Source organism: Crassostrea angulata, chromosome 6 (assembly GCF_025612915.1).
Source record: "Crassostrea angulata isolate pt1a10 chromosome 6, ASM2561291v2, whole genome shotgun sequence".
Taxonomy (NCBI): Eukaryota; Metazoa; Mollusca; class Bivalvia; order Ostreida; family Ostreidae; genus Magallana; species Magallana angulata.
Window position 1 is genome coordinate 8,411,111 of NC_069116.1, and position 11,480 is coordinate 8,422,590.

An 11,480-nucleotide genomic window follows, 5' to 3' on the forward strand; every position below is an offset into this window, starting at 1 on the left:
CAAATAGATGCTCAATTGCTAGTTCACAATCAACTACACAGTAGATGAGGGAGTCCAATCCACACTTACGTCATATAACCAATATGGCGTCGGTGTCAAAGGTCAAAGGGGAAAACCCGAGTTGTTTACAAATGGCGTCCTTAGAGTTTCGATACCGAGTGCTATAGCCAGTTTAGGATTTTTTGAGTGTCTACATATTTACATCAGCTTTTTATCTTATATATTTGTATAAATTGTTTACACCATGGATACAAGTGATCAAACTTTAACTTTTGATGCATTTTTGACCTGGAAAACGGAGGCTTTACGTGAATATCTTGGAAAACGCGGACTTGCGAAGGACAAAGCCAAGCAAGAACTTGCGGCTTTATGTTATTCAGCACATGTAATGAAAATTCCAGAAATACCATCGGCAGCGGAAAATGTTAAGGTCAGACAGTTCGATTATCAAAATTTACTGAATGTTAACGGGACCACTATACCAGATCCATTTACTCTTCACAAGAACTGGGCAGATGAACGTGATGGGATGAAAAGCTGGCCACCCGTTTATCTGAGTGACATTATTGAATATGCCGGTGTTTGTGACACCAACTTTAACATAACCAAGTTCCTCCAACAATATAAATTAGGTAAAGGACAGTCATTTGTTGATGCGGGCCACACTGGGGAGATATTTCATCACCAGATCTCCAAGGAATCAACCGTGTGCCTGGTTCGTTCAGATTGCATCCCTTCACAGCACATTAAAGACGATCCCCATAAGATATGGATATGCGTTGAGAAAGAGACAGGGACCATCAGGTCATCATATTGTACATGCACAGCAGGGTAAGTAGGCCCAAGTAAAGTTATTATATATAATTAAAGACTCTTAATTTATTTGGTTGTTATCAGGTCCTATATGTAGATTTATGTGTATAATCAAACCTGTTTACAAATTTCTATAATGCAAATAGTATGCACATAACCCATTTTGCCTTTTTGTTGCAACAGGCAAGATTTGCCTCTGTATTGATATCATGTTTTCAGAATGCTTGCTTATTTTATTGTTTTCGAGCATTTTATTTGGATTCAAATTTAATTTTGTTTAGGTTAGGATCCCCCTGTGTCCATGTTGTTTCTGTTCTTTTCCGCATTGAGACAGCTCATCGCTTAGGAGTCTCAGCATGCACTTCTTTACCCTGCTCTTGGACTGTGCCCGCTTTCAAGTCCACCAGAGCGCCACCTTCAAAACTAAAAGAACTTGAAGTGTCAAAGCCAGTTCATTCATTGACTTGTGGTACTATTTGTTTCAAGTATTGTTTCTTCAAAATGAATATATTGTATGTAATCAGACAGACTAAAAAAAAACTGCTCCACAATAAATTTAACACACATTTAAATTTTATTAAATTCATTCATGTCCTGGGAAAATAGTTTTCAATATATATTTTGCTATAACTTACATAAACATGTGTAATACATGTTGTACATATAACTGAATACAATCATATTTAACATACTAATGTAACAAATTTAAATTTGAAAAAAATAAACATTGATAAAAAAAAAACCCATGCGAATTCAATAACTCTTAATTTGGTTGCATGATTTTTACAGCATTATATAAATCTAATTTTCCTCCTCTTTCAGGCAAAAAGCGTTCCCTTGTATCAACAATTAAGAAGGAGTTTAACCCAGTACATACCGGTAATACAACCAAGGACTGTTTAAAGGACATAACAGATGCGATAAGAAATTCGATACCAAATGCATGTGTTTTTAAAGGTACCATTATTTCTAAATGGTAATTAACTGTTCCCCTTAATGCAATATCTAACCTAATTTTTTTATAACTTCAAATTGATTTTTATGTATGCATAAAAATTTAGTCTATAATGTATTAAAATATAGGTATAGATATACCAAAAGAAGAAGTGAAAATCAGAACAGAAGAGCCCGTCAACATACAGAAGTATATGCTAGAGAAAATGGTCATGGATGGACTAGAAGGCCCAAGTATAGCTCACAATCTGAGGCAGGAAACTGTTGAGGCACTTAACAAAGCTACTATGGGTCAGCATGCAAACAGTACATGGCATAATTTAAGGAAAGGTAGAATCACATCATCAAATTTTCACTCTGTTCAGTGTAAAATTGAATATAATAGAAGTGAAACAGTAGTTAAACCATTACTTTGTAATATAATGGGATACACATCTGTCAACCCTAACCTTAAGCCTCTAAAACATGGCCGTGAGATGGAACCTATTGCTAGGACTGAATATGTTTCTTTTATGAAAAAAAATCACAGAAATGTTATTGTATCAGAATGCGGTATTTTTATTGACCCAGTACGGCCCTATTTAGCTGCTACTCCTGACTTACTTGTTTCTTGTTCTTGTTGTGGAAATGGGGTAGCAGAATTTAAGTGTCCCATGATATCAAAATGCAATGATTGTACAGATTTTTGTACTTGTCATTTACCAGCATGTTTGAATTTTCAAAATTGTCAACTCTCTTTGAATCACAATCATTCATATTTTGCTCAAGTACAAGGACAAATGGGAATTACTGGTCGTCCATGGTGTGACTTTTTTGTGTATACTTGCAATGGAATATTTTGTGAGCGAATTACATTTGACGACAAGTACTACAAAGAGTTGTTGTTTGATCTTGATAAATTTTTTAAGAGTTACATTGTTCCTGAAATTAAAACAAGAAAAGTGAAAGATTGTTTGAGTGTTGAGAGAGAGGAGGAGCCAATGGAGACTGATAGTGGTGAGAGTTTTGTTGATGGAAGTGTTTATTTTTGTCCAATATGTAACAACGTTGTGCAAGAAACTGTCCATTCTTACAAAGCTCAGAGTATTCAATGTGACAACTGCAAATTATGGTTCCACTTTCCATGTGTGAAAATGACAAAGGCAAACTTGAAAAATGTGCAAAAATGGATTTGTCCTAAATGTTAATCTTGTTTGTCAATCAGTATTGATTTGTTCTTGAAATATTTATCTGATGAATATTCATACAATACCTGTACATGTGAATATGTGTTTCACATGTGAAACTTTATTATTTAATTATGTGATTATTAATCTTGTTGCATGCTGATAGGCAGCAGTTATCATAACATGTTTCTGTGTGATGTTGATTCTTTTGTTAAATTCTCCAACGTATTTATGTTATATATCTCTATGTGGTGTTCCCTTATTCAGCATGTTCAAAATGAGATTTTCAAGTCTAGACATGACTGTTACCAGACTATAATGAGTTAAACTATGTGTATGAAATAAATGGAAATGTATTGACAGGAAACCACAAATTGTATGCATGTTAGATTTTGTTTGGAAGTTTATAACAATTAACAATATAAATAAACATAGCCATTGGGTTGCCATTGGGTTGTCACCTAACAAAATTTTCACTGTTTTGTGTAAGAAGGTAAAGGAGGGTAAAGGTTGCAAACTCCTGCAATAGATCTAATGATATCATCCAAATGATGCATGAGAGATATTGGGACTTCATATTTAAGAATTCTGAAAAATTTCATGCGCCTAATTGCTTGTTCAATGTAAATTCTTTTGTTTGCAATTTGCTTGGTAAGAATGACATCTGACTTGGTCATTTGGTTGACACCATTTCTACCAGGTGGAATAAGCAACCTTGCTCTTTTCAATGTCAGCTCCTCCCTGATGGGGAAACCCCGGTCTGCTAAGACAGTATCATAAGGTTCAACAACATCTAAAAAGCCACTTTGATTGGTAATAACTTTGTCGCTAACTCTACCCCCCCAACATTCAGAAATGAAGTTAATCATGCCTGATGGATTAATGCTGACTAAGAATTTGCCTGTGTGGTGGTGTTTATAGTCGCTCCAAGTTTTGGCTGCCACATTCAGATCCGAAGGCCTTTCAAGAAAAATTTCGGAGCAATCAATTATATGCCTTACTTCATTAAATTTGGGATTCTGAAAAGTCGGAGGTAAGTTTGACCGTACCACCTCTTTTGGAGGATTGAAAACAAGGGCACCAAGAGTTTGAGACAATACCTTCACCCAGGTGGTGAAGATATTGGAAGCTAAAGAGGAAGAAATTCCAAAGCGATCTGCAAGATCCTCCAACAGCAAGCCTAATCTTAGTTTCATCATGGTCAAAATAAATTCTGCCTTCATTGTCAACTTCCTAGATTTGCTGACAATTCTTTTATAGCTAAGGGGGTTGCACAACCTTTTTGGTCCTTTCCAGTGCTTCATATTTCTAATTTTGTTCTGCAGGACTGTGAAAATATCATTAAAGGACTGAAGTGTTGGGATACCTGTATAAAACTTAACCTTTTTGTCGCTTTTTAAAACATTTGAAACAGTACACAAACTTTTAAAGCTTTTGTTTTTGTTTTTGTTGATTTGAATTTTCAAAGACATATTTTCTAATTTAACACTTTTCAATTCCCGCTGAAGTTCATTAATTAGGATATCTTTCTCAATCTCAGATGGTGATGAATCAGCAGGCTTAGAGTAAACATGATCCAAGCTGCAGGTATCAGCTGATGGAAGAAACTCCTGTTTGATTTTCTTCGCCGGTACATAAGGCTCTCTTTCCTTTGGTGGTGGTCTAGGTTTTAGAGTGTTGTCCGGAATATACCCGAGGTTTAAAGAGGGATAAGGATGTAATTGGGTAGGCTCTCCATCAACGAAATGGACAGAACAAATTCTTGAGTCTTGGTTTGGTAACCAATTCCCTCCAGCTACTTTTCTATTGACAATTTTTGTCCACTTGAGCCTAGCATCTGGGTCTTTTCTCTCTGTTGGAAATGGTATAAGTCTAAAAGGGGGCTCACAGATGCAACATCCCGTACCAAAGTGTGTGTTATGGATAATGCATGTTTTTTTCATCCACTGCTCAATATAGTACCAGCTGTTTATACAGCCTGGCATTGCACAGTTTCTTCGCGCAACTTTTTTGGCACTCATTGCAAACAAAAGTAAATAACAAAAGAAAACACTCAATGGCATTATCAACTCATACCCGTCACCAAGAGACTTGAAATATTTTGAAAAAGAATAGGAAAATATGATAATTAATAATGCAGTAGGCAATAAACATAACAAGATACCTAGAAAAACGATTACACTTGTGTTCCCCACTGTTTGTTTTGTCATAATTCATTTAGTCATTTCATTTCTTCCATTCTATTTTATACTTAACAGGAATTTCCAATTGTTATCCCGGTAATATTTTGTTTTTGGTTTTTTTCCTATAGGCCTAAAATCTAAATTTAAAAGTAAGCCCAAACAACACAATATCAAATCATAAAGAACCTGGGGAATTAATTTAAAAAACACCGGAAACGGTGAATTTGTTTTAATACATGTACTGCACTTAATTATATACGTATAAGCAGCTGATAAGCAGTTGTAATCAACCTGAACTTGAAAGTTGAATATATCAAATTGATAATCAAGTACAACATATAACGTTACCGTTATTATAGAATGCATATTAATACTTTTTGGAACTATTTGTGGTTGATAAAATGTGAAAAATGTCTACAAAGTTTAATTAAAATACATACCGGTGCATGGTTACGTTAAAATCTTCCGAAATATCTTTTTCTTGAAGTTATGTATCCGCAATAGCGTAAGCGACTTTTCCCCAATGACCTTTGACATGAGCACGTAGCCGCTTATGTATCGTAAGTGTGGATTGGACTATTGTAGTATGTTTATATGATCTAAGGGAAGTAACTGTTTGTGTATGAATATATGATTATGATGTGAGTAAGAGTTATGGTTCTTTGTGTGTATTGTTTGAGAGTATTATCCAGGGATTAAGCACAGGAAAATGGTCATGCTGATGATATGTGCGTGCGTGAGAGCATGATGTGGATTGTATACATGTTTCATGAATAAACCTATTCGTGAATTGATTTAATTCGTTATATTCTTCAGATATGTTTGTCATTTGGGTAACAAATAAATTAAACCAAAGGAGTAGCTTAACAGTCCAGATGGGTGTTTTGTTTCCATCCATGACTTCTCTCTATTTTCATTACTTTGGCTTGCTATCCAAAGTAAGAAAAACAAATTATCATAGAAAAAATAAAAGAAATCATTTTGAAATAATTTTGCTTTATTTGAGAATTTTGGACACAACATTTTTATGCAAATCAATATTCCCATGTAGTCCCTACTTCGCTCTTTTACTACTCGAAATGAATATATGACTATATATTTGTATAAAAAAATACTAATTCAAAAACTTTACATACATGTATTTGCTTAAAAATTGTATTTTACAGTTGAGCGTTGCAATTTTTCACAGAAATACATAAGATAAAAGTGAAAATATTTCATAACACATATTGAACAATGTATCATCAAAGTAGTCATGGGGCAGTTTAGACTAAAAATCTAAATGTTGATAAAAAAAGGAAATATCATATTTGAATGATGATTTTATATTTTAAAAAAAAAGGCTTAAGAGGGATGTGCAGCCATCTTGTACATTTGAGGGAAAAAGTGTAAACATTTCTTGAACTGGCTTGTTTCTGCACAAGACCGAAAAAACTGTTGTCAAAAATATGAGGTTCTACATGTTTTTTTTATACAAATTATGTTTGCATGAACCAAACAATGCTTTCTTTATTCACTTAAAACTGCGCAGCTACGGATTTGAATTCAAGTTTCAAAAATATGAAAGGTGGTCATTAATGTCCACTCTACAACCATCTGTCGAGGAAAAATGTCCAAGTTTGCTTATTTAAGTTGTGACTTTGTCTCCAAATAGGGTGCCCTATTCTTAAAATGGGTCTCGGAAACAATCATTTCTCCCGAGACATATTTGTCTGTGTCTATGGAGATACATTAAAGGTATATTTTCATTGAAAAAATGTGTATATTTTTTAATTAAGACAATTAAGTTTTTGGACCCCTACCCCACTTCTACGAAAATTTTCTTTGATTTATACTTTTAGAACTGAAAATAAAACCAATCAAACTGGTATATGTCGATATCTGTTACCTTCAACACAGATTGTTTTGAATTGATATTTATTTTTCTCTGTGAAAATATAACGCCAATGTTCCTCCATAGACACAGAAGTCCTTCGTATAGACTGCATTTTTCTTGTTCTAAAAATAGATCCTTGCCGACTTATAAATATATGGTACCCTTTTTGAGTAAAGTAACAGCATTAATGTGCAAGATTAAACCTTTTCGCAACAAGCGATTGTAGAGAGGGCACTAATGCACCCCTTTCTTTTTTTCAGATTTTTAAATCTTCGAAATAAGTCTGCGCTGTTCTACAGTTGTTCTACGTGATCAAAAAGACCTTGTTCTGTTCTTGTATGCGATTCGGGCAGAAACAAGCCAGATCAAGAAATTTTTACATTTGTACCCTCAAATATACAAGATGGCCTTACTTCAAACAATTCTTTATTATAGTTACTCTAAATTAAGCATGGTATAGACCCATGAAAAGTGAAAAGCCAATTTTTTAAAATAACTCTCTAGTTCACATTTTATATAAAATAAATCAATATTTCTATCGACTACATAGGATTCCTTCGACATAAAAAAAACATACACGTTTCACATCATTCTCTCATATATACGACATTATAGTCAAAACTGTATTTGCAAGTTATAAGTTGATACGAAATATCATAGTAATTAATATCATAACATTCTTACGTGCGAATTATTTTTCTTTAAAAGTAAATTACTTTACTCATTTTCGTACATTTGTCAACGGTAACGGTAAGGGTAGTAAATGTTCTCTTGCAAGACAAAGCTCATTTACTGCTGCCTCAGGTCAATCTAGCATTTCCAATACAACTTTTGACGCCCGATATCATTGCTTTGTTGATATCGTTGAAATTATTCACAGAATGGAATAAATAAAGTGTTTTTTATCCTATATGATATAAATAAGGAAAAAGGAATCATTCTTTGAGTATTATGAGGTGTTAATTTCGGTCGGGGCGTGATCAAATCCAATAAAGCCCGAAGGGCTTTATGATAGATTTGATCACGCCCCGACCGAAATTATCACCTCATAATATTCAAAGAATGATTCCTTATTACTTATGTTTATATAATTTTATACCATCTTACGAATAAATAATTAAATATAAATAAGCAAACCCCGCTGGCGCCTCAATTTTGCTTTATGAGTTATATAGTACAAAATCGATGCGTAGTGTTATCACAGGCAAAGACACTGGGAAGGAAAATGTAAATATATAACTATAATGAACATAACACTTTTAAAGGAAATATCTGCCCTGTGTAAAATAAAATGTCAACAGCATTTTGAAAGAAGTCAAACCAGTAGAATGTAGAAAGTTGAAGTAGAAATATTTTGTCAAACTTTCGTTTTTAGATTAAGATTTATAGATTAATTAGTGGTCAATAAACATTGCTTTCTTTGGGGGGAAAACCCGTCATCCTTTTTATAAAGGCTTGATTTAAAGACGTCAAAAATACAAGAAGCTATCTTTTAACTGTTTTCGCCCTATCTATTACAGTAATACTTGTTTTCTCTGAAAATATAAACAAATATATTACGATAACTTCTATGAAACACTTTACATTACAGAGTTGGCTTCTCCATGAAAATAAAATTACGATGTTGAGAGATCTAATGAAAACCATGATGAGGTCGGGAATTATTTACTTACCATCACAATGATTTTGATCAGGAACCCAGCGCTTGCATTGATTCGGGACAGCGGGAGGTGAGCAAACTTTGCAAGTGAGGGAGAAATTCGGTAACTAATTTGATTTTATTCCTCTTGGTTAGGTCTATTATCTAATATTCATTATAGCATCTGCAGTATGGGGATTCCTCATTATTTATCGAGTTTGACATTGCCGTGTTTACTCGGGGAACAGTGTACACAGCATTTTCTTTGATTTGCAGCTCTTTTGTAAAATAAATGCCGTTTACTTAATGTCTGGTATTGCTTCTATTTAACCAAAGTCATTCAGTATGCAGATGATCTCTATTTGCTTCACTTTTTTGTTTGGAAATCTATATCAAAAACTCGGTAAAATGTTAAAAATGTGGATCCTCTTCAACATATCAAGCTTTCTATTAAAAAAAAAAAACAGCTTAAAAGGGAATTATACTTTTTACTTACTAATCTTTGTCCGTATAAGTTTATTTCATACCTAAAATATAACAGTTAAAACTGCATTCTGTTATTTGCTGAAGAAATTAATATATTTTGTTTGCGTTTTTTAAAGAAAGGATATGTCTATATTCAATCATCTTTTATTTATTTTTTTATTTAATTGTGGAAAACGTTATCATAGCACATATCATGTACGAGGGTTGCCGTATATCAGTAAATCTGCATTGCGGGATTCCATGTAACATCTAATAACTCACTCTAGACATTGTGCCCTTCTGAATTCTCGTCTTTACAATATTCACGTTTTATTGATACAAAATTGATACAAAATAAACAAGCATTCTGAGAGTATTGCATAAGCAATACACGTCCCCTACCGGTTTGTGGAAATTGTGAAAACAATGCACTGTTATGCAGAAAATCGAACCCGAACATTAAAAAATTGGAATATAAAAAAAAAAATTCTCGAAAATATGTCAACCAGACGCTACAAAAGTGTAAACTTGATCAGTAGTTTGACATTTTGAAGCTATTCAGCAAATTTCATAATATTCCTCAAACGCATAAAGAAAAAAAGTGTGGAAAACTGAAGTGGGGCAGACAGACGGACGGACGGACAGACAGACGGAGTGACGGACGCAGAGGAAAGCTATAGTCCCCTCCGGTGAAAACCGCTAGGGGACTAATAATGCTGATGTTTACATAACACCTAAATTATTTAATAACGGTAAAAAAATTATTCATGTAAGAAAATCAATATATGAGCATGTATAGTTGTCATAGCTTCATATTTATTGATGACTAAAATGACATTTGTTCAAGGTATTCTCATATTTTCAAACCTCCTGAGCATACTGGCATCTTTCTACCTCAATAATTAGATGCAAATGTTTTCTTTTTTATTTTCTGCTACTCATTATTTTTAAAAATTTTAGTAAATTTTTTACATAAATGTGATGAAGGTGTTTGGAAAAATTTTGCAAAGATACATTTTATAAACCAATTTGAGTTGTTCATTTTGAAATCTTTAGCTTTGTGTAATATAATATATGAAAACAAATTGTTTTTCTGAAGCAAATTTGACTAACAAAAGTCTTTCAGAATAAAAAAGCTTCAAATTTCTCGGTTATTGCTGAAAACTATAGTAACTATATACTAATGACTGAGATTGATTTCAAATGGTGTTAGGATAACATATATCGAAGAGCTAATAATGTGCTGACATTATGGTGAGCTGAATTAGGCACCAGGGGCTCGTAACATAAAGGGTACTTAAGTCTAAGACAGTGCTTAAGTAGGACTTATGTACATTCTTAGACTTAAGTCCGTAACTAGAAGAGTGCTTAGCTAAGACAATTTACTCAAAACTTAGGCGGCCGGTAGAGGTGACTTAAGTATGTCTTAAGTATTGTTTTCACACATTTAGAAGTGTTTTATTGTTATTAATTATTTAAATTCAGCATATGATTACAGAGTATTAATCACATTATGATATTTACACAGAATGAATATCTTAATATTCACCAATATAAAATTTTTGATTTTATTGATATAAATATTAATAGTGGTCATAATAATCTGTCACATTTTCCATAAACCGGTAGTATGCAAGTGGACTGCTAGATAGGTTGTAAACACGTAATAGTCGGTTTACAAGAAGTAACTGCATATATAAACTCGCGAAACTTGAGAAACTAAAAAAAGGACGTTCAAATACAGAAAAACCCTAAGCGATTTTAAAGACGACGATTGCCTCATTTCAATTTATCGACTTAATGAAGGAATTATACCCAGATTATGTGAATTGCTTTATTGGCGAGGTAAGAGGTAGAACAAAAGATAAAAAGAAATCCACTATATAATTATATCAAGTTCTAAGGCATCGCAATATTACGCCACAGGCAGTCTTCGAGAACGACTAAAATAGTGAATATTCGTCAAAACAAACAAGCAACAACAATGACTGAATATACCAGTATTGTCCGAGATCCATCGCTTTGAGTTTTTTTAAAAATTTTAGGCACATATATATACTCATGCCACCTTGACTGTTGTGTCTGTACATTTACATCTACCCCATCTAATATCAAAGATGTCATGCACGTGTATCTATAAAAACCAATACATTCAAATTCGACCAAAGAAATGAAAAATACGTTTTTACTTTTTAACATAAACATGACTTAGCTAAGACATTGCTAAGTTTGCTTTATGTTACGATATAAGACATACTTAAGCAGGACTTATGTAGGTCCTAAGATTCCGCCTAAGTCCTACTTATGACCCTACTTAAGTCAAAATCTTAGCATGCTTTATGTTACGAGCCCCAGATTTTCTATAGTTGCGTGTTTAAGACTTG

At 33.3% G+C, this 11,480-nt stretch overlaps 1 protein-coding gene across 1 annotated transcript; it reads left to right on the forward strand.

Annotated features, from left to right (window-relative positions):
* The first annotated feature begins 57 nt into the window (after positions 1–57).
* LOC128186527 (uncharacterized) lies at positions 58–2,035 on the forward strand. Its single transcript, XM_052856320.1, has 4 exons — positions 58–831; positions 1,095–1,282; positions 1,636–1,789; positions 1,897–2,035. The coding sequence occupies exons 1-4, from the start codon at positions 245–247 to the stop codon at positions 2,033–2,035; spliced, it is 1,068 nt and encodes a 355-aa protein (XP_052712280.1). The 5' UTR covers positions 58–244.
* The last annotated feature ends 9,445 nt before the right edge of the window (positions 2,036–11,480 follow it).

Coding starts and splice junctions, on each gene's coding strand:
- LOC128186527 (XM_052856320.1), top strand. CDS start 245: ATGGATACAAGTGATCAAACTTTAACTTTTGATGCATTTTTGACCTGG. Junction 832..1,094: donor TATTGTACATGCACAGCAGG/GTAAGTAGGCCC, acceptor AATTTTGTTTAG/GTTAGGATCCCCCTGTGTCC. Junction 1,790..1,896: donor GGTACCATTATTTCTAAATG/GTAATTAACTGT, acceptor ATTAAAATATAG/GTATAGATATACCAAAAGAA.